The sequence below is a fragment of the Cololabis saira genome, chromosome 14 (genome assembly GCF_033807715.1).
Source record: "Cololabis saira isolate AMF1-May2022 chromosome 14, fColSai1.1, whole genome shotgun sequence".
NCBI lineage: Eukaryota > Metazoa > Chordata > Actinopteri > Beloniformes > Belonidae > Cololabis > Cololabis saira.
Window position 1 is genome coordinate 16235339 of NC_084600.1, and position 27488 is coordinate 16262826.

At 40.8% G+C, this 27488-nt stretch overlaps 2 protein-coding genes across 2 annotated transcripts; one reads left to right on the top strand and one right to left on the bottom strand.

Annotated features, from left to right (window-relative positions):
- Positions 1–6974: 6974 nt before the first annotated feature.
- On the bottom strand, positions 6975–15195 carry LOC133459717 (myelin protein zero-like protein 2). The gene is made up of 5 exons (XM_061739937.1): positions 14949–15195; positions 11116–11276; positions 8978–9188; positions 8683–8851; positions 6975–7688 (listed from the first exon to the last, which is right to left on the bottom strand). Exons 1-5 carry the CDS (start codon positions 15007–15009, stop codon positions 7511–7513), a joined length of 780 nt encoding a protein of 259 aa, XP_061595921.1. The 5' UTR covers positions 15010–15195; the 3' UTR covers positions 6975–7510.
- Positions 15196–19001: 3806 nt separating this feature from the next.
- pafah1b2 (platelet-activating factor acetylhydrolase 1b, catalytic subunit 2) lies at positions 19002–25963 on the top strand. The gene is made up of 6 exons (XM_061740921.1): positions 19002–19044; positions 19870–19951; positions 20792–20881; positions 22128–22244; positions 22525–22647; positions 25563–25963. The coding sequence occupies exons 2-6, from the start codon at positions 19871–19873 to the stop codon at positions 25839–25841; spliced, it is 690 nt and encodes a 229-aa protein (XP_061596905.1). The 5' UTR covers positions 19002–19044; position 19870; the 3' UTR covers positions 25842–25963.
- The last annotated feature ends 1525 nt before the right edge of the window (positions 25964–27488 follow it).

Sequence of the window (27488 nt, forward strand, 5' to 3'; positions counted from 1 at the left end):
GTGAAATTTAACCCTGTTAGTCGGGGAGATGTTTTGTGGACCAGACAAGATGTGGTCTTGCCAGACTTCAGTTCAACATGACAGGAGATTCACCACTGCTAAAGTCTTGATCAAACCTAAATGCTAGAAAGTAACGGATGGGACAAAAGCAATGTATAACGCCAAATCCAAAGAACTTGGGAAGCTGTGTAAAATGCAATGGCAGCAATTCAAAGTAGAGACAAGGTGATGATTAGCACTTATTAGTGGCCCTTCTTCTTGCCACATATCCTTTAACCCTTTATTTGTTCACATACGTCTGGAATCTGAAAAGGCAAGTTGTCAAAGCTTTTGGAAACAAATCTTAATAACAAGCCACATTGTAGCTCTACTCTTTAGTACATTGGAGATGGTATCCACTGGTTCAAGCAAGAAAATAGAAGAAACACATTTGGATTTTGTCTGATTTCAGAGCAGTTTTCCACTTTCTGGATAATTTATAGGATTGTGTGTATGTTGTTGTTGTTTTGGGTTTTTTGGCACATTGGTGAAACCCTGACCATCTTTAATTTGAAGAGACAATGATGGCACCTATATGTCGTTATGCTGCAACATGTTAACATAATTCATTGTCAGATGTTCCTCAAAGTGTTTCTTTTTAGTACCATTTACACTTTTTCAGCCTTGTTGCCCATTTCCTTGTTTTGAGATGTGTTCCTTCCATCCAATTTAAAACAAACTAATATTTTTTTCCTAAAATGATCAATCATTTTGCTTTCAACATTTGATGTTTTCCTTGTTTTGTTAAAATATGGATTTTTGAGATTTTCACATTTTTACCATTTGTTTTTATTTGTATTTGACACAGTGTCCCCACATGTGTGGAATTAGGATAGTAATATGAGGCAAAATACTGTGGAAATGTAACAAAACAGCTTTAAACTTTAGCATGACTAAGTCCATGTCCGCCATCTGTAAAATTACTAATCACAAACGAAATCAACTCGAGATGGCAAGCGCAGTGAAATCAAAAGAACGGGTTCATTCTTGACAGTTTCTTCTCTTGGAAATGTGTCTCTTCGACATTTGAGCACACCGAAGACGTCCAGAAAGCAGCTATTATAGCACTTGTATTCAGAGCCGGATTAACGGAGAGGCAGAGTAGGCACGTGCCTAGGGCCCGACGGGGGGGGCCCAGACAGAGGGGGAAAAAAAAAAAAAAAAATTTTTTTTTTTTTTTTTGTCTGCACACATATTAATGGTTGATAACATGCCGGTAAAAACCTAAGGCATATATATATGTGCATTATTACTATATTTAGTATACATACATATATATATATACGCATACATACGCACAGGGCCGCCGCAAGGGATGTGCAAACCGCCTGGCGCCCCAAGGGGCCTGGCGCCCCAAGGGGCCTGGCGCCCCAAGGGGCCTGGCGCCCCAAGGGGCCTGGCGCCCCAAGGGGCCTGGCGCCCCAAGGGGCCTGGCGCTATGGGCCGTTTTTTTTTCCCCTATTTTTTTTTTTTTTCTTTATAAATATCAACAGTCACGTTCCATTACAGACCTAAATGTGTACTAGTCTGTGCATATCAATAAATATATGTGCAATGATGACGCGTGTCTGTTGTTCAATCCAATGATCAGACCAAGCGCAGACACAAGCTGCTCTGATCCAGACGGGTGGAAGTGGAACAAACTGTCACACAATGTCGAGAAAACGAGACAGATTCAGGAAATTTCCATCAGGGGATGAAAAAAGAAAAAAACTAAAGACAATGGAAGAGTTTAATGCCTCTCTGAAAGGCACGTTTGATAAATTTGTTACAAAAATCACCGATCCGCTCGGGTCTCAAGCAGCCGTGGGGCCCCGCGTCGAGGTAAGCCCAGATGATGATGAGGCAGGGGAAGGTATCCAGTATTTTGCTAATTGGAGAGTTAAAATTGCGCATAGAGACACCAGATCCGACCCGAAAAACCCAAAAATTTCGCGCGCGCTCGCTACGCTCACGCGCAAGGGCCCCCCTGGCTATTTCACACAGGGCCTCGCAAATCTCTCTAACGGCTCTGCATACGCATACACATACATACATATACACATACAGACATACATACTACAGCACACTTTGTCTTACTGCAAATTGTATTGGTCTTTGTAGATTTGACTTCTTATTTAACTATTCAATTTAATCAACACATTTAATTAAGATTTTCTGCAAAATGCTCACAATCGATAAGATAAGGATAATTTAATAGCATTTAATAGAGCATTGTAATAACGTATAAATAATAAAAATCTAAAAATAGTCTGATAGACTGTTTAATATACAACACATGACTTATTTTGGAATACAAAGAACCAACTTGACTATGACTTTGCTATGTAAAATGTGAATTAAGTTTTATTAGTAACTTTGGTAAGTTTAAGATTTCATAAATAACATCGATGGAGGGGGGCCCGAAAATCACAGTCTGCCTAGTGTAGTCCATTTATTTAATCCGGCTCTGCTTGTATTATCCAGGAGTGAAACTGAAAAGAGATAATGTGACTCAGCTGTCTTGGTAATGCCTCACTTCTCTGAGCCGAAGAGGAGATGACCAAAACAATAAGAAGGCCTAAGCAGCTCTCGCTAGCCTGTCACTGTTCAATACCACTATGATTTGAGTTTGTTACGTGCAATTTGGGCACTTGTGGTATGATTTGTTTAACCCTTGTTGTCATGACCTGAGAACCAAGTTTGGTAGAGGCATGCTTGTATAACAATGATACGTTATCAGTGTTTTCAAAGCATTGGATAATTCCTTTGCACAAGAGTCAAGGTCTGAAGACGTAAGCAATAAATCTTCTTAAATACCTCGATATTCAAGAAACTGTAGATGATAAAATACACTATACATCAACGGCCGCTGCTCATCTAAAGTGCTGTTCCATTTCAGGGATTTCTGACAAGCAGGTAAAGTGTGGTGCAAGATGAGAGGGGGGGGGGGGGCATTTTGACGGCTGCAGCGTTAACGTCAACTGAGAGATCATGTGGCCAGGCTGCAGGCTCACTTCTCTGTCTCCAGACCCCTCCACTTGAGTATCTATGCAGCAGTGATGGGAACTCTTCCAGAACTGCAATAAGAAAAAAAAAAAAAAACAGTACGGCATTTTGCTGCAGAGAAAACCGGCTGCTGCGGCTGCAGATGTGTGCAGGACGACTGCAATCATGCAGACAGCATGTTTAATTACAAAAACATAAGTAGGATCTCAGTATAGCCTCATGGAATATTGATGCTGTGTTCGCGTGCTCCATAACATAATTCACTGGTGCCGTGAAGATGCAGCGTCAGCTTTTAAAAGCACATAGGTGTCTCTGGGCTTACTGCAGCAAAATGTGTGCTGCCTCCAAGAGACAAGGACACACATCTCAGCTGTTACTGTACCTTCATGAATTAAAGAGACACGGGTCCCCAAAAGACTGCTGTTATGGCTGCAAAGGTGTATACACTTAAAAGATGAAGAGTCCTGCAGTACAGACATGTTAGCCACATTCTTTAGTCGGTGAGACATTTATTACTCAACATTAGCGTTCTCTTTTTTTTCCCCTCTTGCCACGCTTAAAACTGTTTACGTTGGCTGTAGGTGGTCTTATGAAGCCACGTCAGGCCAACTGCACTGACAGCATCTAAATTATGCTAGGATAACCTACATGCAATCTGACATCGTTGTACTTGTACACTATATTTCAAGATTAACTGGAAGCTGAGCTTGACCATAACGGCCGTGTCACAACAAGCACCAGTGATGTTAAACTGGCTGGAATCCAACAGCACACACAATGTTGAAGTTGGTTTCTGATTCACAATGTTCAAAAGGACCACTGTCTGAAGTATGCTATGGCCTTTGGAATTAAGTCTATATGAAATTAATTGCTTCATTTTTATTGTTTTGTTTATTTTTTTATAGATTTTTTTCACCACACGGTTCTAAATAAGTGACCCGATGACATTCAGATTCAGGCCCAACCAAAGCTGCAGCAGGGTTTATGGAGGTATGTGAATTTCTCACATCACACAGTGGTTTAATACTACGTTAAACTCTAACCTTCTGCTTAGCTGGCGAGACTGCGGTTGGCCCGCCGCGTTGCTTTATACCGCCTGCTATCAGCGCTTTATGTCAACGGTACACCTACACTAAACTTGAAAGACATGTTCAGCCTTCCTCCCACGTTGTTCCCTTGGAGACCCGGCCAGCCATGTCCATTCATGTTGAGTCAACGCTGTCTCTCCCTCTCACCCTTTCCATTCACAGCCATTTCCCCCGGTACGGAACGCACCGAACCAATCATAACGCAGTGGGGGTGGGCTCTAGGCAGAGACTCATACAGGAACAACCAAACACAACAGTTTCAAACAATCAAGATGGTTCCTGCTGATATGGAGGATTTACTTTTTTTAATGGGTTTTGCCTCTATTTTTGAATGACAAAGGCAAATTATTGAAACCCCAACAAAGTACTAGTCATTTACAGACAGTCCTAGTCCACTGTGGACCCGTTTGGATGCTGTTTGATGATACTAGTCTAGTTGTTGCTCTGCCTCTCAAATTTCTGATTGCTTGTATGTCCAGCTAACAGCATTCAGTTTATTTTGCATCAGTTCGTACTAACCCCTGGAAATCAAAGCAAATCATCCAAAAGGGGAGAAGGGCCAAGCTGCCCTTGATATGCTGAAAATGTTGTGACTGTAGGGTGAAAGTACATGCATGTTATTAGGAGAAATGTTTATGGTTTATCACAAGCTTGCATATTCCCAGATAAATTCTTACATACCCAGTAGTTTTCTATCTTTTATTTAGAAATCGCTGTGTTAACATATTTAAATTTTATCTTCCCGTAAGAAATTAATAGATATACAATTGTACTTAAAAAGACTCTACCCAAGGAATATGAAAAATAGCTCATTGTACCACCTGTTTATTTTTTTACAAATTCTCCCTCACTGTTTATTCTGCAAAGATTTCCAAGTGAGCGTTGCACCGGCTAGACTCGTAGTTTTCGAGACCGCTCTTTGGTCTTGGTCTTTTTTCGGTCTCGGATAATTGAGACGCCGTTGCACACCAAGGTGACAGAATCTGGTGATCACCAGCTCTTCTTCTTGTTAATGTACAGTTCTGTAAACTATTATTATTATTATTATACAGTATTGTGTTTATAATGGCCTTGTTTGAATAAACATACCTGTATGGCATCATTGGCCTTTGAATAATATTTGCATATCGTTGTGATTGATTAAGCATTAGGTCCATTTCAGTGATGCTGATATACGGTGTAATCTGATTACTATAATGTTAAATAATGCAAGTTCAAGTCGATAATTGTGTGTATCTTTAATATTTAAAATTCTCGTTTCATCTACAAATTAAGTCCAATTTAAATCAGTAACATTTACTATTCACTACTTTTCTGAGGTGGAGGGGGGTGTTGGAGCTGGTTATTCTGCTAGAGGACTTTGGGACTAGTTAGTAGTCGTGTCAATCCTTAAAAGCACTGGAGTTAATCCTCCAATAGTGTAGAAATAGCGGTAGTGCAGTCGCCACACATATCTGATCTCAGCTGATGGAGGAAAACATTTATAGTGAGTTCAACATCATCATCCACGTCTCTGTGTTATTGTGCTGCAGTTGAAAACAACCTCATATGGAAACTAGCAGAACCAGGATGGAGCTGATGTTCTACAATCACACAGGATCAGGAAATACTGGGTTTGTTTTTGGTCTCGGTCTTGAGCTGAACTAGTCTTGGTCTTGATTCTCTCTGGTCTTGGTAGTGTCTTGGTCTCGGTTTAGGCGGTCTTGACTATAAGTCTATCAGCGGCAACGTCTGTACCTTGGGAGTACTATTACTTATCTCATTTCTAGACAAAGACATGGTTCAACTTCAGTTATGAGACTCATAAAGCTGACGAGTAAAACAACATGTAAGATCTACTCAACTGCAACGCTAAAGTAAACATGAAAGCACCGTGTCATCTATGACGCCAACAGGAGTGGCACATGGTCGGTATGTCACACCTCACACACCCACCTTGTTCATGCAAAGAGCTCTTCTGTTCGCACCCTCTAATGGCGCTTTTGCACTAGTACCTCATCAGCTCGGCTCGGCGCGGCTCCACCCATTTTGTTCCTGTTTGTTTTTCCACAGCCAGGTGAGAAGTGGGGGGGTTGGGGTGAAGCTGCTGTAACGTACTCGATTGCGCAACCGCTTTGTTCGTGTCGGCACTGATGAGAAATCAGCTGGAGCCGCGAGCGGCTGAGAGTAAAACAGCCCGTCTACATCCCTTTTTTAATTTTCTCGACAGCCACCAGGTTTATGAACATCTGCACCTCAGAGTTGGATCACCAAACAGACGTTTTGCGCTTTATAATAAAATCGCTGCGAGCCACGAGTCGCTCTGACTCCCGCTTCCTGATTCAAACGTCTGACGGCCCCGCCCAATCAGTGGCGCGGAGGGTGTTGAAGTCAGAAATAGTCCCGGCTCAGCCCGGTTAGAACCTTGCCAGAATGGTTACAGAAAAAGTATCTGCTTGGAGCGGCTCCACCCGCCTCAGCCCCTAGTGCAAAAGCGCAAGACGGGGCTGTGGCGGGTAGAACCGAGCTGAGTAGATACTAGTGCAAAAGCGCCATAATACATTACTAACAAAGTATAAACCAGAAGCTTTTGTACTTTCAAAAAAGTAGTTCTTTATTACAAAGTTGCTAAAATATACATATCAGGCAGGTTTCAATTTAAAAAAAGTGTAAAAGTGTGCTTTATTTTTTTTACACTAGATAAAAAAAGTCTAAAAATAAAATCTCTTGAACAATGTATTCAACAAAGTAAACACTTTAGATGTATAGATCAACAAATCAAAGACATATGGAAATACACTATTATGTGCATTTCTATATGTCTACGTATATGTAATGCACATTTCTGGTAAGTTCACTGTCAGCTAATGCTTTTGGGAAAAAAAAATGGAGAAATGGGAAGATGTGGACAGGATGGACAGATTTTGGACCACCTGGACTGGTTAGGGCCGGCGTTGGTGATGAGCCAAATTCATCTGGAGAACACCAGTGTAGAGCAATACATTTACAGCATTTGAGCTGAAATCCATTCAAATTATTAGAGCACAGCAACGCTGGCTCATGTACAACACAACAAACAAGACACAGGGCTAGAAATCATAGAATAAATAACCGAAAAAAAAAAAAATCATGGGACATTTCAAATACTTTGCACATCAACCTTACAAATGCTGAACTACATGTAAAATCGGACGTTTTAGGTCTTAGTCACCCCAGATCTGAAAACAGCAGGAAGGATGGAGAAGTGAGCTTCTCTGAACTAAGCTCTGAGTGGTCGGTCTGCACCGAGGGTAATAAAAATGAAGATTAATACATCTCTGGTTTGGCCTATTTCATTTTAATCTATTTAAAAATCCAAAATTTCATTAAATCGGAATCCATTAAAAACGTTTACTTTTGCAAAAATGCACGTCTATCTAGTCATCATCATCGTCGTCGCCGCCATCGTCGTCGTCATCGTCATCATCGTCCTCTTCATCAAGGCCTTCCTCTTCGCCATCATCCCCGCTGCTCGGCTCAGACTCTTCATCGTCCGAACTCGGAGCTTCTTTTTCCTTCTTGATTGCTATCAGATGGACTGCCTCCGCAGGTGAACTGGCGCCACGGCAGCCAAACACATTCAGTCAGACAAACGTCAAACAGTGAGACAGGCCACTTGTGGAAAACTGTGCACACAGATAGTGCTGCACATTGATTTTTTTTTTTTAAAGGGTGAAAAAAAGGGTTTACCTTAGCAATCATCCACTTCCAAAATAACAGAAAGGGCTGGTAGCCAGAAGTGTCAGTGTGAAGTCACCCAGCCCCAGAGAATCAATGATTTCATTTCTTTGGACCAAAACAATTAAAAAAAAGACCAGGGCAGCATTTTTCCACCAGAACCAGTTCAACAAAAATCTTCCCGCGCAATAACAGAAGCAATAGTTGTGAGTGTAAAGCAATAGCTGTGAGAAAAGGTTAGATTTTACCCAGAAAAATACATATTTATCTGCCAAAACCTCAAAAAGACGATCGCCAGATATGACTCAGTTCACAGCACCAGTGTGATGTATGAATGGGTTAGCCCTTTAGATTTTCATTTTAAGAGGGGGTTTAAAAAAAAAAAACACACACACACACAATGAGCGCTCCACTATTGTGGAATAAAAAGTGAGATTGAAATGTACGGTAAGCAATATAGTAATTGAGAAAACATTCTTGGTCCAATCAACACTGCTGCTGTGAATTAAATCCCACACTTAGAAAAATCCATCCATTATCGACCTCTCTCCTAGTCTACAGTTAACAAGTTCTGATAAAATTAATTTTTGCTGTTGCAAACATAAGCAACTTCTTAGTAAAAGCATAAAACAGTGTGCAGGCTTTGCATTTGGACAAATCGAAACAGTAGTACCTCATGTCCCTAATACTGAAGCAGCCTAAATTATCTACAGTAATATCTGAGAGGTTCACACTGGAGGAGTGGACATGGAAGAAGAAGGAGGCCTCTCATTTGTCTCTTCCAGGTGAATGGATCCCAAACAGCCCACCAGACTCAATACCAGTCCCAAGAGGAAGAGGAGCGCAGGGGCTCTGATTCTCTGGCTCTCACCACAAAGTTGGGTCTGCCTTCTCGTACTCTTCAGGCCGCATCTCAATGTCGGTATCCATTTTCCTTTTCCTGAAGTATCTCACTGCCACGATGAAACCAAGGATGATCAAAATTGCACCGCAGGCTCCTCCTACTGCAGCGGCCAGGATAGCGATCTCAGAGAGGGCCACTAGAAACGACAAAGCACAGCGGAACCAAAATGTCCAAATGGTTAATCCGACCGTTTCTTGTTTCTGGTGCATCACTGACATGTTGCTCAAAAAGCTAATGAAAGTTAATGAGTCTTCAGTCTGACCTTTGTTGACAACTTTGAGGACCAGTTCGCCATTATTGCCGTGCACATCTGGAGGGTTGCGAACCTGGCAGATGTAGGTCCCATTAAAGGTCGGAGGCACCTCCTGCAGGGTGATGGAGGCGTCTCGTCTCGCAATATCCCCCGACCATACTACACGGCCTTTAAAACGCCCTTCATTTGGAGGGTATGCAACATCGTGGTAGTAAAATACCTTAAAAAAAAACACAGAAAGCTTTAAAAGGTAAGTCCGACCCATACAAAATCAAGTCGATAAAAATCCAGATGTGGTTCACATATCTACAATAACTCAGTTTATGAGATCATTTGGGAACAGCACTGAGTTGTACAGTCATTCTGTCACCGTGGCTACAGAAACATTTAACCCTGATAAACTGAAAACATGCCATAACTAATTTGTTCAGTAAATGTGTCATGCTTATAAAAGTACAATATTTTCTGGACTATAAGCCGCACCTGTATATAAGCCGCATCCGCTCTATTTAAAAAAAAAGATATGCAAGCCGCAAATATTTGTTGTTAGATTAGACATTTACTACATGCACAGAACCATTTTGAACTGTAAATGATGTACATGTTTGTACCTAAATAGATCCTTTCCTAACAGTGTCTTTTAACACAGCAGCAACTTTGCTGATTAAAACGGGGCAGAACCAAGAGAAAATAACCAGTATTTATTTATCTATTTATCTGTTTTATTTTGTCTTAGTTTTGATTCTAATTCCGGTTAGAGTGCCCGAGCGGTGGAAGAAAAATCCACAGAATAGCCGCACCTTTGTATAAGCCGCATGGTTCAAAACCTATGAAAAAAGTAGCGGCTTATAGTCCAGAAAATACGGTAATAATAATAGTGATGCATTACACTACTGTCAAATTCAGTGAAACCAGGACTGGTTGAAGATGATTAGATGAGAATGAAGAAGTGTGACCAGAAATTATGGCAAAATGTGATCCAGTATATTTCTTTTTTTTTTATTGTTCATCTTTAGTGCTGGAAAAAAACATGCCTTTTTACTATGTTTAGATCCAATTATGGATTAATGAGTATTTTGTTGAAGAAAAGAGTCCAGTTGACGGGGGAACCTCAGATTCAGGAAGAAGACTGCAGATACTGCCTGGACCTGGACTACTGGACCAGCTCTATACCCTTGCTAGGGTCCTAGAGAGGGCAGGAGAGTTTGCCCAACCAGTCCACATCTTTCTGTGAGGGGTTGCTCCAGAAGTAAGAGGTACTCAGTACATTGCGACCACCCGTTCAGTCCATATGCAAAGGGAGTGAGAGTCCGGTCCACTTTGCCGGTGGTACGTTTGTTCCAGGTGGGACTTGGAGTCAGCCAGGGCTGCACTTTGTCGTAGATTCTGTTCATAACCTTTATGGAGAGGATTTTTAGGTACAGTGAAGGAGCAGAGGGAGTGGCATTGTGCTTTCATACTGTATCTGCTTTTTGCAGATGATGTGGTCCTGTTTGTGTCATAGAGCAAGGGTCGTCAGCTCTTGCTGGATGGATTTGTGAGGAAGAGTGAGGCACGGGGGCATGAGAAGAAAGGCCAGATTTTGGGGTTTACTAACATAACTATGACATTGGTGTGAACCGTGATGCACTGGCAGAGAAAACTCTTACTTGGGGGTTGTCTTTTTGTTTTCATTACAAAAGACAAGTTTGGTGCATCACTAGATAGTCCAAAGGAACTTTAGAGGACTGAAGAAAGCATCTGCACAGTATTCCAAAGCCAAAACAAACTGACACCATAAACACATTTTAATGTTTAGTCACATTTACAAATTAAAAAAAAAAAATACCAATTATTTTCTCAAAATCAGCAGAGGAAAGTTTTTACAGGCCGATGTTTGATGGCTGATCTGATTCCTATAAGTGCTATTGACTGACTTTATTAGTTGCAACTTTAATCTCAGAGTACAATAGAGTTAGTAAATACTGTAGGACGACAATTGTATGCATAACGAGACGTGGAGTACAGCAAGAACAAGCCTGTTTTAGATTTTTCTGCATTATATTTGGGATCAGAAACTGCAATTTGGCAAAAATTGCACATTCCCCACAAAACCCTTGTTTGAACAAAGGCAAACAGGAAGTGGACCAAAGAACATTTCTACTCACCGACTCCTCATTTCCTGCAATCAGGGGTCTGAAGTTCCATGATACTGTGACTGACTGCAGTGATGCCCGCTGACTGGAGGTGAAGGTGCACTTCAGTTTAACATCGGTCCCATTGACTGCTACCACCTCAGTTGGAGTGTAAATAACTATTCCAGACACTCCTGAAATGTAGAATACCAAGTCAGAAAATCAGCTAAATCAGAAACTGGGGTGGTACAAACCGGTACATCCTTAGTTTGGTTCCAAGTTTGAGTAAATGAAAAGAGTTGCGTAGGGGGGGTCACTGAGTATCACCTGTTGCAAACCAGATATCAAGTTTCATACTCACAGTGATAGAGAAGAAGAAAGGAAAGGTATGTCCAGAAATGGTAAAAAAGTTGCAAAGGTAAGGGTATGTATGCGGTTGAGACCGTTGAAGATCACCATGGTGCTTTCACAAATTCTTATGGGATTCGGCAGTCTAACAGTGGTCTCCTTCCTCTACTATCCAGTCTTCAACCAGTAACGACTCCCTCATGTCTCTGCTCACCGACTGCTTTATTCAGTTGGCAGTGAACGAAACGCAGCATCAAATAAATGTCAATATCAACATTAAAGTCCCTACCTGGTTGTTTTGTGGGACGTAAACACAGCACAGCAATGCTGGCCTCAGATGTTCCATCACTACTAGCATTGTTACCACGGCTGCAGGAAGGAGAGGTGCTGGTCTGTCTGGAGCAGGTTGAGGCGCCTTCATGTTACTTAGCATGGAAACAAGGTTTACTGAGTAGCTAGTGACCCTAATTGGCTGCCAAAGTGCAATATACTAAACTGTAGTTCACACAGGACACTTTTTAGTGGAGTAACGATGGGGGAATAAAACGTTATGCTGTCATGCTTCTGTGTGCATCACACAGCAGTAATGACGGCACTCCAGAGGGAGAACGAACTGGTAGCCTGAGTGAGGCTTTAGAGAAGCAATCGTTGCTGTCCATCAGTCTGGGAAGGATTACAAGGCCATTTCTAAATAATTTTAAGTAAACTACTCTAGTGTGCAAGAGAGTATTCCAAAGTGGAAAACAATTAAGACATTTGCCAATCTTCCTAGCAGTGGACACCCCAGCAAATTTAACCGAGGGAAGAAGAAGCAAATCTCAGAGAGCTTAAATACAGGTCCCCTCTCTACTATACCAAGACTGAGTCACATTAGCAAGGAGTATCCACTCCTTTGGGTTCAATGGTAGATGCATACAACTGGAACCCATCTGAGAGACAAATACCCACAAACTTCAATGAACAGATAACAATTACTTCATGCTATTCCTCCTAAAGGTGGAACTAGCCACTGAATTGTGGGATGTATTTCCTTTTGCACACAAAGGGCCTGATTTACTAAAGGTTTGCGTGCGTAAAAACGTGTGCAAACTTGACATCACCCGCAAACCAAAGTGCAAGCTGATCTACTAAAAGCGTGCAAAGAGGACTGCGTCTCCCAAATGCGCAAAATAGCACACGCTATTCATTTAGTACTTTTGCCCTGATGAATAATCAATATGGGGCGTACCCGCCAGAAATCGCTAAATACTGGGATAATAAATCACGTGTTTTCATGGAGAAAAAAAGTGTTTCTCATTGTGCGTCTATACTTGTTCTGCAGTCATACCCCGGTGTTGTGCCGTATTCAGCACCCCTGCTGTGAAAAGCACCCCCTCGTCTGACAAAAAGGATATTCTCATTCCGTGTCATGTTCTGTTTAGCGTCCAGTTTTGTTTTAATGATTCATGTTTAAATGCGCTCATGGATTCCACAATAGTCATACTTTCCCACAATCACAGTCACAGATAACAAAAATCAGGTAAATGGTTATTGATGTCATTAATTAATAGCCTGCTTACTGTGTTGTCTTCCATAATATTTGTAAATATATATAATATAAACTCCTAAGTATGTGTTACAACAACAGCACGCGCAAACTTTTTCAGTGCACACGCAATTTAGTACTCTTTATTTAGGATCTTAGTAAATCGGGCCCAAAGTGGTGCACGTGTGGTCAAAGGAGGAATGTGTGTGCAGGTAAACTTTAAGCAGGAGGTCCAGTCTGACACTTCAAGGAAGGGACTTAAAAGAACTCAGCATAGATGGAGGTCTGACTGCATAGATCTGTTAGAAAAAAGAGAATAAAGACACTTGAGCAGCAGCGGTGAGGGAGATAGAAGATCATGGGTGAAAACATCAGACAAAAGGACAAGTACAAGACTTTGGTTGTCTAGAAAAGCATACAGAGGAAGGCAAGTTAAAAGAAATAGGAAGTTTAACTGTTAAGCAAAGTCTGGACATCATCAGCAGCAGTGAAGATAAAACTTGCAGACTCATCCTGCGGATTAAAACATTCTTTCTCCTGAATCAGAGAAGAAGCCAAGAATGTTCTGTAATCCATCACAAGTGAGGAAAATTAAGCCGAAGATGAGCATTTAGAACAGGAGTCACCAATCCTGGTCCTCGAGGGCCGGTGTCCCTGCAGGTTTTAGATGTTTCCCTGCTTCATTGCACCATGATACAAGTGACTGTGTCATTAACAGAATTGTGGAGCCCTGGATGACAAGCTGATGACGATGATTAATTACAATCAGGTGTGTTAAAGGAGGGAAACATCTAAAAGATGCAGGACACCGGCCCTCGAGGACCAGGATTGGTGACCCCTGATTTAGAAGAACATTGGGATATTTCTAGAAATGATGGGTGTGGGGCCGATGTGTTTTATTTGAATAGCTCCGACTGGTTTCTTTTGACCAAGCTGAAGCTTTGAGGAAAACCCTAGTGTAGCCATAAGGAAGACTCTGCAAATAATCATTTTGAATGCAAAAACTTAAATAGAAAAAACTTTCTAAAAGCCCCTTTATTCATTTTACATAATACTTGTGATTTGCAGGCTGTATAACTTGTTAACATAACAATAACATTACAATTTTTGGTTCATATTGTCAATTTTTACAAGCTTCTTTTTTTTCATGGGGGGTTCCAATATTGCACTTGAAGAGTCAACCAGTTCCTGGACACTTGAGAGTTTTCTGGACCAATCAGAAAGGAGCAGATCATTTCGACCATCATCCCACATGTGCAGGTGTGATGCTGTCAGACACTAATAGAAACTTCACAGAAGACAAGCAGAGACATCATTTGAACATGTCCCTTTATATATAATGTGCCTTTGAATGATGATCATATAATTATTTATACACATTTGATTTATATATGCATATCAAATGAAATGTATATATTTGACTACATATTTATATTTATCCTCTACATAAACGTTATGAACAGAAACTGTGACATTATACTATACCATTCAGAACTGATTGTTTTATTTAAAAAAAAAAAAAAAAAAAAATAGCTCCCTTGAAATCTACTGACACCAAAGTGGATCACAACAGAAATCTGAATGACATGAGAACATTGTATTGATAGTGAGTTGATATACTGAGTCGTGGAAAACATGAAGTTCTTGACAATAAACACAATTGTAAGCATAAAAAAGGTACAACACAAACATTTACCCCCGTCTGTGAAATGTTTGACTGCACTTTCTTAACGCCCAGTGAGGAAAAGAGAGAAAGGGAGAGAAAGAGAGGACTTTAGACTGACACTGGCGCAATCTGGGACTCCATTAAACTCCAATAATAGTTCCTCAATAAAGCTCAAACAGTCAATCAACAATGCTTCAATTAGACCTTGTTGACATTCCTGATGCGTGGCTCATGATCTGGACCCAAACCACACGGCAATAATAAACGCGAACAACTTGAACATAAGAAGAAAGTCCGAGCCATTTTCAGGAAGTTGCTCCGACTCACCTGGAATCACGAATCCTCCCAAAACAAGCAGAGGCCATATCCAATACATGAGATTAAACATTTAAACTGCCTCGGTTCCACCCGAGTCGGCCTATTTGCTATGTAAACGTCCCTTCATGTACATTTATTAAAAGAAATGCTCAAGTGGAAACTGCCCGCCGACAGTCGGAGTGAAGAGCTGCAGCGTCGCGGGTGGAAAGTGCGAGTCTCCTGGGCTGAACGCACCTGATGGGCGGCGTTTCCTCTGGGGACTGTTGCATAACCTGCTCACACTCCCACATAAGCTTCCTGTTACGCCTGATCAGTGCATTTCTGACGATGCCACCAAGTCCAATTAAACATTTGGTGATTATGATCACACTCAAAGCTGTCAAGTGAATTCCAGTCTGATCTGAGTCCAGCTGACTGGTTCCATCTCGTGGCCAAAGCCTGATTCAGCAGAAACTGGACCTCATACAGGCTATATTCCCACAATAATGATTAATACTAATGGAATGTGTTGGATTATGATGCTCATCATTTCAGGCGGTTTGAGGTACAACAGGAACTGTGTTAAAACTGTCCTGGTGCTCTCTTATTTAAAAGATCCCCTTTGACAAACTGTCCATCATAATAAAATCAAATATCAGATTTGGCCTTCCAGGTTTCATGGTGGTCCCATATGGACTTCAAGGGGGATCCATCGGTTTTTTTTAGGTGGGGAACAACTGATTATTTTCTTTTACAGTGAATATTTTACTCAAACTATATGGGACCCACACAATTTTCCAAAGTCCAAAAGGGACCTATACCTACACCTATACCAGTGCAAGCAATTAGAGGGAGAACGGGAATGAATAAATACGTTTTGCTTCTTCATACCCCTTTTCAGACAATTTGGATCAATCAATGTCATGTCTGAAGGTATACATTTTTTTTAATATTATTTTTCTATTATGTACAAATTTATATATGAATATATATTGCGACGATGAGCTAATACTGGTGAATATGTACATATTGTTTCGGGATTGTTCTTTTGTAATCACGTTTGTGGTAATTGTCTGAAATAAATTCATTAATTCATTCAAGCAGGGTACTTCATCTGATAAAACACAGACAATTGTAATTTGTCATGGTTTTATCACCCACACAGTACCATGTCTGGTTAAAGAGAACATGCATGGATTGAAAGGGGCATGTCAAAGTATTATAAGATGCACTTCAGGTTCACACGTGCGCTGTCAAATGCTTCCCTCTCAGTTGAAATGTCACTGAAAATCCCACTGACTTGTTGTTGCCTTAAAGAAAATAGCTGTCAAAAAATTCTGATCCACATTGGCAAATACACCCAGACCAGCACTGACAAGTACAGACAAGACCTTTCATTTCATGGTATGAATGGTTAAAAAAAGAAGTTGTTCAGGTGTAAACAAAAGTTATTTCTTGAGATCTTTCCACGAGAAGATTAGAAACTAAACTTAAAATCGTATAGTGATGCTTTTTCTCAACCTGTTGTTATGATGTACAGATCTCTCCAGGCCTGTCTGCACACGCACAGAAAACTGAAGGACTTGATGTTTTTAGACGCCTCCAGGATCCTGGTTGTGGAATGTGTGAGCCCTGTCTTCACATATCTGTAAATATGATTTTAACTGTGCAGGAAAAGCAGACAAGAACATTTACACATGAAATTCAGGGCTTAGAAAAACAAAATCCACTCCATAGCCACTCTTACTCTGAAGCGATAAAAGAGGCACCCCCAAGAACAACTAAAATAAAGATTTAAAAGATTCAATGAAATGCAGATTTGCATCAAAATCATGATCTGAAACATGATATAGTTTTACATAACTCAAGTTTCTGCTCAGCAACAAGCTCCCTGCTGTGAATCTGCAGTTTAGATTTTGCATGACTTTTCTGTGAAGACTTGAGCTTCCCTTTGATGTCCAAAAACAAGCATCAGCCTGACCTGGGATCCTAAAGTACCAAATGTGAGCATGCATGATTGTTTGCCTGCGTTGGGCCCTGTGATGGGCTGGGGAGCTTTCCAGGCAAGTGTGTACCGCACCTCCAGCTCCATGCTCCCAGCCCCAGAAAGCAAGGTAAAGAAGACTAATGGATGGGTCAAGCTGAAAGTTAAATGCTCGTTTCAACATAGTGCAGCATTACATTAGCTGTTTTACACAGGATTCAACATTTAGAATTTGCTGCTTTATTAAACATGCATTTCTACAATAACAGCAAAGAGGTCTTTCCAGCATCAAAGGGCTTCCATGTGACTTATTATACTTCATTTCCATTATTTCAACAACTGCTCGGATCTTCATAACATGAATAAATCAGTGTGGACTCTGCTGGTGTTTATATGCCAACACTGGTTCAAACTATTTTTGCTTTCACACGTAGGAAACAAAACATTTTCTTCTGAACAGTGTATACAATAATAATGAAACGTGGACAGAAAAAATATATAATAAAACTTACTCAGTAAAAATATTATAAAGCTTACATAGATCATATGTTTTAACAGCTTTTTTTATTCTCACAATCACAGAGGGAGGAGATATATTGTTTAATATATGCAGAAAGTTGAAAAAAATTGTTTCTTACCAGAAAATGTCGATTTGTGTATGTAAAATGTAGATAAAATAATTTAAAAAAATTAATCAAATAAAACTGGGAATTCAGTGTGATCAGCTGATTTATCGGACCATGACACTAGCAGTGACGCATCGTAGGCGGAAATGAGAGATCACAACAAAGATGTCGGCATCTTTTGCTAAAGTAAATGATACACTCACGCTTAAAATATATATCAGAGGTGATATACTTTTATTAACCAAATTATCTCCCGTAGAGAGAATGACTTCTTCTGACAAACGATTTTTTTGGATCGAGAACAGGTTGAGTCTGTTTACCCATGATTCCTTGCGTCGCTGGTTGTGAAATGGGAACTGCATTTACTCTCTCAGGATAAATAGAAACTCTGTTATTCAACTGTTTTCAAATTCAGAAGTTAAAACATGGAGAACAATTTACCTCACATATCCCTTAAGCCCCAAAGCTAAATAAATTAATTTTAAAATCCTTAGTAATATTTTTCCATCTAGAGAATCATTAAGACAAATATTCATACTGGACAATAACAGCTATAGGCTTACCTTCTGTGATAATGATATTGAGACAACACAGACCATCTATTATTTTACTGCATGTACTCTGGAAACCTTCTGGGAATACTTACAAGACTGGATCTCAATGAAAATTCTTCTAACTAACCCCCTAACAAGAGAGGATATCATATTTGGGACCACCCTCGAAGATAAAATAGGTGACTTTGTACTCAATAACCTGCTGATCATTGCCAAGTTCTTTATTCATAATGCAAATGGAGAAACAGAAAACCAAAATCTTCAGCTTTTAAAAGCCTGATAAATAACCATCTCAGTGCCTTAAGACTGATTAAAAACAAACATGATAAACAACTCCTATATAGATCTTAAGATATTTGAAAATGACTAATGCCCCTGCTTCTCAGTGTTATTCTTATATTTTATTATTATAATTGTCTTTATTTATTTATTTATTTTATATTTAGTTGTTTTTTTTTGTTTTTTTTTTTTACTTTTGCCATTTGTTTATGTCCTTTGCTTTACAACTTATCTGTTACATTTACTGTTGCACTCTTACAGTGATGCAGAATGTGTTGTGTGCCTTATAAATCTACATGCTGTTTCATATTTTTTATATGCCTCAAGGATTTGTACAATATTCAAGTGTTCAGTAAAAAAATAAATGAATAAATTAAAAACGCACCTAGAAAACTATCCGTCAGATGTATGGAAGATAAATGCCTGTCAGGCATTTCGCAGGGAGTTTTTGGCCATATTTATGTCGCAAACCGTCGACAATCTCCCCCTCAAGCCTGAATTATGGTACCGCGTTAAATCGACGCAGGATCTACGCCGTAAGGTACGGCGCAACCTACGGCGTAGGCTCTGCGTTGGTGTAACGCGGAACCATAAATCAGCCTTTAGACCGTCTCTGCAGCCTCCCATTGCGCCCTTTGTTGTCTCGTCCTGGTCTCGGGAGCATCACCCACCTCAGGAGGCAGGTAAAGCATACCTGTCAAGTTTTGGATTTAAAAATACGGGAAACCAGCCCAACCGAGGTCCAGTATCTTAGATTTTAAGATAGATTTACGGAAATCCCAAATAACTACCTGTCAACTCATATTCTGATAGGACTACCTTTGTTGACACTGAGATGCTGTGGACAGTCCTATGTGTGTAATTCCTATAGAGCCTCAATGAAAACACAAAGCGGAATTAAAGCAGATTTATTTACTTTAAATATTTCCAGTTTATATACACATTGGTTGTCTTCAAGTGAAACATTTACATTTTCTTTTTATTTATCATTTTCACTCATGTGGCTCTCTGGTATTCACTGACTGACATCAGTCCTTCCCCCATGAGAGACACTAAAAACGCAGTTACAAATCTTTCAGAACGGGTAACTGCTCATCTTTAGGGATGTAAATTCAGTTTCCCATTTTTAGAGATATTTACACGAAGTCTTTGCTTTTTTGGGCAGAAATGCCTTCTCTCTGGTTACATCCATTCATCTCTGATTTGTTGTTCCGAGTTTATTCCCGTTGTCGCCTCTGACCTCGCGAGAACTGCCACCCAGGCTTACAGCAGGTGGCAGTTCTCGCGAGAACAGTTTACTACATCCGTGTGAAGCCGAAGCTCCCGACTGTGCAGCATTACGGCCGGGTCGTATATTTAGTTTTATCCTCCGTGCACTGATTTATCCGATTAAACCAGCAATATCAACGCAGCAGGGTTTTATTTCCACGTGTAGCTGTCTCTAAACGGTACTGGCACGTTTTGGTTTAGTTTTTGTTTTGAGATCCAGTGGTTGGTGTTTCCTGCAGGATGAGTGGAGATGGAGTGAACCCGGCTGCAGTTCCTTTGCCTGTAGAGGATGTGCAAGGAGATGGACGCTGGTTGTCACAGGTATGTTTAGGGTTCTGTGTAGGCAGGAACTGTAATCTTCAAAATGAGCATAAATATAGACCCTCAGATGATGAATTATAGCACTGTAGTGGGGCCTGGCTGCATAGTTTCAATATTTTTAATTGTTCTCAGTGATTGTGAAATTAATTACAGGATCTCACCCCAACATAACTCAATGTCCTGTCAATGTTATGTAATTTACACTAAAGATTAAATAAATGTGTCATATGCTTTTCATGTGTTCATATTCCTATATTAACAGGAAACTCCCTATGCTTCAATCCTGTACTGCATCTTTTATTTTTTTCCAGTTTCACTTACTCTTAATATTTTTTTTTTAATTTTATAAGGTTGCATTAAATCTGGAATTTCGTTTTTTTCATTGCTGTTGATAGAGATCCATTATCCTAAACTTCAATTTTATGTATTGTGATTGAAACCTGACCTAAAAAGGCATGTTGTTAAATTTCAACATTTTGCAAGACTCGTGCTTTCAGTGTAACAGTTAATCTAACTTGTTTGGTCTTTGGAAGGTTAATCCTCTAAAGCTTATACGACTGAGACGGGCTGCTTTACTTCAAGCTCTCTTTCAGACGGGCCACTAGACGTGTCTTGACCGCGATGAGCTTGTTGGATTAGGTCTCACTAGGATGGCTCATTAGTATTATCCCACTGCTCAGACTGATATAACTCACAATATTGTAAGGTGCTCTCTTTGAATGGAAGGTGAGGTAGAGAACTGCTTTGGCTGTGTTGCTTAATAAAATTGTAACGGCTCAGTTGTTTATTGTGTCTGTCACAATTGTGCCTTTCGTCACCTGCTCTCGTGTGTCTTTTCAGCATACAAGGTTTGTGCAGGAGTGCAAGTATGGAGAGCCAGATGTGCTTTTTGTCGGGGATTCTATGGTGCAGCTAATGCAGCAGCATGAGGTGAGACAAGCTGTGTACATTTGAATCAATGGATAATTCACTATTTAAAATCGCCTTAAAGTTTTTAAACCATGTTAACGTGTCAGCAACATTATGAGCAAAAGGAGCCATCAGCACTCTGGCTGTAGACTAAACCAATCACGGCTGCTTGTTGTATTAAGCTTTATAACTGATTTGCATTAGTTGTAAAGAACTGATGAAATGAGAAGGTACAGTAGTAAACAATGCAGTGACACTTTTTTTAAAGACCGGAAACAGGTCTGTAGTCTTTATTTTTCATACAGCTGCTTCATAGATTTGACCCCAGATAGCTGGGTTTATCCCCTAAACGTGTCATAAAGTCTGATGCTGTGAGTATTTTTTCTCTTTGTCCCGTTGTCATAAGTGATTCTTGCTCTCAATCAGTAAGTCTCCCATTACACAGGGACGCAAATCCCCACTGAGGCTTCAGTCACAGCAGGGGACCACCTGTGTGGTGCAACCCAACCCGTCTCTCTGGGTCTTCTGCCTGGTGTCTTCTCATTAGAAAATCCCATGAGTCTCGCATTTAATGTGTGTGAGTTGATGGTCTTGATCATCAGCGCATATACTGTATAAGTTACCAAATATCTCAGAGCTGAAAGCAACGTTTAACTAACATTGACATAACATAAGCACCTGGTAACGCTGTCAAGAAGGCTCATATCCTTTAACATTACAATTCTCACGTTGTTGAAAGGAAAAGTGGGGAAAAATAGTGAATACTGATACTCCCACTTGCATGGAGCCTTTTATAATTTGTTCTTCCTTATAATTATCTGGTTTCATACCTTTACAACCGACTTGCCACATTATTACAACGAGTCAGTGCACAGCGTTGCAGCGTCGGAGGAGACAGAGCAGGCCAGCAGCATCTGCTATTGGACACAGTCACAGGAAGAGTGAAGCAGTGTCATTGTTCTGGCATTTTTAAGTCCACAAAGGGCTTCAAAAACTATAAATGTGCAATTTTGAGGGAAACATGAGTTTTGGCAGATTTATAACATCCATAGTGGGTCTTTAACATCCCCCCCTAGCTGACTGTTTGGAGGTAAACTATCTTGAAACAGTCAATCGGCATCTGTTTGGATCTTGATCCCTTTTATTTATATTATATATAAAACATTTAGATATTACTAAAAAAAAAATGTGTCAGACAAGACTTACACTGTTTCTGTAAGTGCTTGATGACGTTAATTTAAGTGAGACTTGGTTTTTTTGTCCACAGATCTGGGGGGAATTGTTCTCTCCCCTTCATGCTTTTAACTTCGGCATTGGCGGGGACACCACCTGTAACTTACTGTGGAGGCTGCAGAACGGGGAGCTGATAAACATCCGTCCCAAGGTGAGACCGGGTTTCGGACAGTTGAGCACAGAACAACCCTTGAACAGATATTTGAATGGAGAATACCAGAGAGCAGAGGTCCACATGTGCTCCTGCTGTAGCGGAAGCTTGCGTCACCCCAGCTGGGCTTCTTGTTTAGCGTGACCATTTATTACATTTATTACGCTCGCTCTCTGTAAACAAGGTGTTGCTTGGTTATCACTGTGTACGGTGTGTTCTGTTTGCGTTCTGCCGTCTGGACTGTGTTGTGTGTAGTTAAAGTGCCTGTTCGTTTGTCCAGGTGGTGGTGGTGTGGGTAGGAACCAACAACCATGAACACACAGCAGAGCAGGTTGCAGGAGGAATTCTTGCCATTGCAGAACTGCTCACATCCCGCCTCCCCAAGGCCAAGATCATTGTATTGGTAAGTCAAGCACCTGCTGGATTTAAATTTGCAGTTTAACTTTTAAAAATAAATGCTACTTGCATTTTATTCATATTCAAATAATGTATGCATTGTTCCAGGAACCGATGAAGGAAGGCTAGTTTATTTGTAAAGCACAATTTAACAGCAAGGTGATTCGTAGGGCTTTACAAAGGCATTAAAACATCACATAGCAGAAAAAGATGAATAAATAAAAAGCATGATTTGAAATTTTAACATAAAGAAAGAAAGAACAATAGATAAAGACAGTAGTTAAAATGTAATCACATGTTGAAACTAGGCTTAAAAGTATCAGTGCAGATTTGGATCTTTATTCAAATGCAGCTGAGAATAGGTGAGTCTTCAACCAGGATTTGAATAAGCTGAGTGTTTCTGCTGATCTGAGGCTTTCTGGGAATTTGTTCCAGACATGTGAAGCATAGAAGCTGAAGGCAGATTTTCCATGTCTGGTTTCCATTCTAGAAACTAATTAAAAAAGAAAAATGGATCCAGATGACCTGGGGGGTCTGGAAGGTTGATACTGGGTCAGGAGGTCACTGATGTATTTTGGTCCTGAGCCATTCAGAGCTTCATAGACCAGAAACAGAACTGTCCTCTGACAGGCAGCCGGTGTAAAGGCCTCAGAGCTGGACTGATGTGGTCCCCTGTGTTGGTCTTAGTGAGGACTCGATCAGCAGAGCCCTGAATGAGCTGCAGTTGTTTAACTGATTTTTATCGGTAAACCTGTAAAGATGCTGCAACAATAATCAAGCTACTAAAGACGAATGATTGTTCTAGTTTTTCCAGGTCCTACTGAGACATCAGATCTTTTATCCTTGATACATTCTTAAGGTGATAGTAGGCTGACTTTAAGTTTAGGTGTGAATCCACCCAGATTCTGGCCTGGTTGGTGGTTTTTAGGTGTATAGATTGAAGCTCTGTGGTGACCTGTATCGTTTCTCTTTGACTCCAAAGACAATTATCATAATTTTGTTTTTGTTTTGCCGGAGAAAGTTGTGGCACATCCCGTCATTAATCTCTTCAATCCATGTACCTGTACAGGGCCTCGGCCTCCTGGTGACATTGTAATATATAACTGTGTGTCATCTGCACAGTTATGGTAGTTTATTTTGTTGTTGTTTATAATCTGTGCCAATGGGAGCATGTAGATGCTAAATAGAAAAGGTCCCAGGATGGAACCCTGGGGAACTCCACATGTGATTCTTCTCCGCTGAGATGTAAAGTTACCTTACCTACCAAAGTACTTCCTGTTCTCTAAGTATGTTTTGAACCAGTTTAGTACAGTCCTGTTAATACTTGCTCAGTTCTCCAGTGGTTTGGGTAAAATATTGTGGTCAACTGTACCAAATGCAGCATTGAGACCCAGTAAAACTAAGACCGACATGTTTCCACCGTCTGTATTCAGACATATGTCATTAAACCCTTTGGTCAGAGCATTTCAATGCTGTGGTGCTGTCTAAAACCTGCCTGGAAGGCATCATAACTACTTTTCAATGATCTTACTTGAAAATGGGAGATTTGAGATGGGCCTGTAGTTGTTCATTGTGTCTTTTCAAGATTGTCCTTTTTCAGAGGTTTAATTACAGTAGTTTTTAGTGGCTCTGGAAACACACCTGACATTAAGGACAAGTTCACTATCTGTATCAGGTCTGACTCCAAAATCTTTGAGACCTTTTTGGAAAAATCTGTTGACAGGACTTCTAAACGGCAAGACGTGTTCAGCTGACGTAAGATGTCCTCCAGGTCTTTTAATGGGATGAAACTGTGTCATGATGTTTGAACTGGTTTTTGGTGGACATACATACAGTATGTTGAACTTGCTGCTGATGTACAGACTGCTCCTCTAATATTTTGGATTTTGTCTGTGAAGAATTGAAGAAGTCATTGCAGGCCACGGTGGGATGAAGTTCAGTTGCTGCTGACACACGCGAGGGTTTGTTAGCCTGGCAACCGTAGCAAATAAGGCCCGGGCATCATGACTGTTTTTAGTGATGATGTCAGGGAAGTAGAACTTCCTTGCATTTCTCAGTTATAAAATTATAAGAGTGAAGAGATTTGGAGATTTGTTTTTCTGCACCTGCGCTCAGCTGTCCGACACTCTCTTTTTCCGTTTTTTCACCAGTGTGAATATTTGCTATTCCAGAGCAAATTCCTTCTTCCAGAGATAACCTTCACCTTAATGGGAGCAATAGTGTCCGTGATTTTTGATTGTATGAGCTTAAATATGACAAAGATCTAATTTATTATCTATTAAGTGGTAACTTTATAATCAGACTTTAACCTTTTCAAGAAACGCACTTCCACCAGGGCTGAACTGCAGTAAACAGACAAAGCAGTGAAAGCACCACCAGAAAATAACATTTATTTCTGTCATTGGCTGCCACTCCTCATCCTCCTCCTCCTCCTCCTCCTCCTCCTCCTCCTCCTCCTCCTCCTCCTCCTCATTCACCCAGTAAATTCAGCCTGTGCTGCAATTCTTCCCCTTTTCTCATTCAAGCAACCTGATATCATTTTCAGAGGTAAAAGTTGTATTTACAAACAATAACACGTATTTCTGTGTCGCTTCTTAATGGTAACAGATTTCCTGCAGCTGTAGTTTTACTGTGAGCTTGTTAAAACTGAAAATACAGCAAGGTTATAAGCATAATAGAGACTTCATTATGTGACTTCGCACATGTGGGTGTTTTGGCACATGAGCAACCTGCTGATTAGAGTCATGCTTAGTACAAAAAAAAAGTCAAATGCATGATCTGAAGTCATAAAAGAAAAAAAAAACAATTTTCTTTCTCATTAAATTGTTATTGTAAAATTCTGAACGTAAAAGGTCAGTTTGAGGACAAAATATGACAAGATATCTAAGACTACTGATTCCTCGTGTTTTTTGCGGTCGTCAGGGTTTGTTGCCTCGAGGGGAACGGCCCAACCCGCTGAGGGAGAAGAATGCCACCGTCAACGGGCTCCTGCGATCCTGGCTGCCGCGACTGAGCCAGGCTCAGCTGTTGGACGTGAGCAAGGAGTTCCTCCACTCCGACGGGACCGTGAGCTCCCAGGACATGTTTGACTACCTCCACCTGACCTCAGGAGGCTACCGCATGGTGGCCAAGCCCCTCGGCGACCTGCTGCTGCAGTTACTGGAGGAGATGCCGGAGGAGAGACGGGCGTCGCTGGTTTGAAGGGGGGGGGGATCCCTGAGGAGATGCTCACTCTCCAGGGGAACGGGACAACGTTCCCGGATGTGAGTGGGCCTTATTGGGGTGTGGGGAGAATACTCACCAGTGGAGGGTTGGGAGTGGGAAAACACTGCAGGGGAGGGGGGGGGGGGGGGTTACTACAGAAGTAAACACTGTGATTGCACTTGTGAGCTCTATTGCATATAAAGATAAAGATTCATTGTCCTGAATCATAAAAGTAGTGAACGTAATGTTGTGGACCCGCTGTGAACACACACACCCGCTCAGACACACAGGTTCATCTCGGTGTGGGGAACACGAGCGTCCCGCTCCGTCACCTCAACCACTGACACATTCTTTTGATGTCCACAAAGCAGCGGCGCCTTTTTCTATTAAACAGCATCTGTAAAGGTAGTACTTTACTAAATCGAAGGTTAAATGAGCTTGAAGTGGTCACAAGTTCATTCAAGTAATACGAAGTAAATCTGTTTAATTCTGTGCCGTATTGCCTTTGTGGGTGTCGTCATGTTCTAATAATCACAGGCAAAGCAAATAATTTAAAATAATAATAATAAAAAAAAACATTCACACACAAAACAGCTCTAAAATTGTACTCTATTACTGTTCACTGAAGACGTGTTTAAGGTGAGCCTGAGCTTCGTTGTGTCGTAATCACACTAAGTATCAACAGTCACATAATCACAACAGTATCATAGTGATTTATATGCTGTTTAATCTACCTGTCTGATAATCTATGGGTCTTCCAGACGCCTCCAACAAGCATAGAGCTTCTGTCTCATCTAGAAAGTGTATTTACATTGTATTTGTTGATGTACATTTCACTATTTGGGTCCAAACCAGTTAAGTTGCTATCATGTGCTTTAAAGTCCTGCCAGCTGTACAAACTTAAGAGCCATTGAGCTAATAAGCGCTCATGCTTTCTTATTTTCTTACTTCACTAACTTAATATCCCCTGAGAGTATAGTTTGGGATATATAGCACATACTTTCCGTCAACCTCTCACACTGCTACGTGCAAACATTCATAGTTAGACTCGGACGTGCTCTCTCTCCCGCTTTCCCTCCCTATAACACGTTACTATTTCCTCCCAGAGGCATCTCCTTATTTAGGGTCACACCTCTTGTTTTCTGACACCCTCACTGCTCCCCGTGGTGTATTTGCTAAATATTTTTAGGGCTAAAGCGTAGCCACGAGGTTGAGCTATAATCAATATTACCACGCTGAAACGCTAGAAGGCAATCACAGGTGGCGTGAAGGGAGAACCATCCGTCTGTGAGCATCGACTTATCCAACATTACTGCTGTCTTAAGCTCTGCACATTTGCGTGATGGCGTTAAACGTAACGGTGTGTGTGTATGAGTGTGTGTGTATGAGTGTGTGTGTGTGTATGAGTGTGTGTGTGTGCCTTAAGTGTTCATGAGGATGGCTGCGTTCAGTATGTCTGGTTATGGATTTTGTAAGTTGGACGTGTGACCAGAAATGACCCCCCGCTTGTACATAAGGACATGTGAGATTTGAGGGAAGTGGATTGAAAGGAGGGGGGGGGGGGCTGCTTGTGTTTGCTGTGATACAGTATTTGCACTGTCTTGGCTTGTTGTCATGTTATATGAGATAAAGTATTCCAATTAA

Bases quoted from the DNA above. Each gene is read 5' to 3' on its own strand.
- pafah1b2 (XM_061740921.1), top strand. From the start codon at position 19,871: ATGAGTGGAGATGGAGTGAACCCGGCTGCAGTTCCTTTGCCTGTAGAG. The intron at 19,952-20,791 runs GTATGTTTAGGG...GTGTCTTTTCAG, and splicing joins ATGGACGCTGGTTGTCACAG to CATACAAGGTTTGTGCAGGA. The intron at 22,245-22,524 runs GTGAGACCGGGT...TCGTTTGTCCAG, and splicing joins TGATAAACATCCGTCCCAAG to GTGGTGGTGGTGTGGGTAGG.
- LOC133459717 (XM_061739937.1), bottom strand. From the start codon at position 15,009: ATGTTTAATCTCATGTATTGGATATGGCCTCTGCTTGTTTTGGGAGGA. The intron at 9,189-11,115 runs GTGAGTAGAAAT...TTTTTTTTTAAG, and splicing joins TTGCAGGAAATGAGGAGTCG to GTATTTTACTACCACGATGT. The intron at 7,689-8,682 runs GTGAGAGCCAGA...CCGTGGCGCCAG, and splicing joins AAGGCAGACCCAACTTTGTG to TTCACCTGCGGAGGCAGTCC.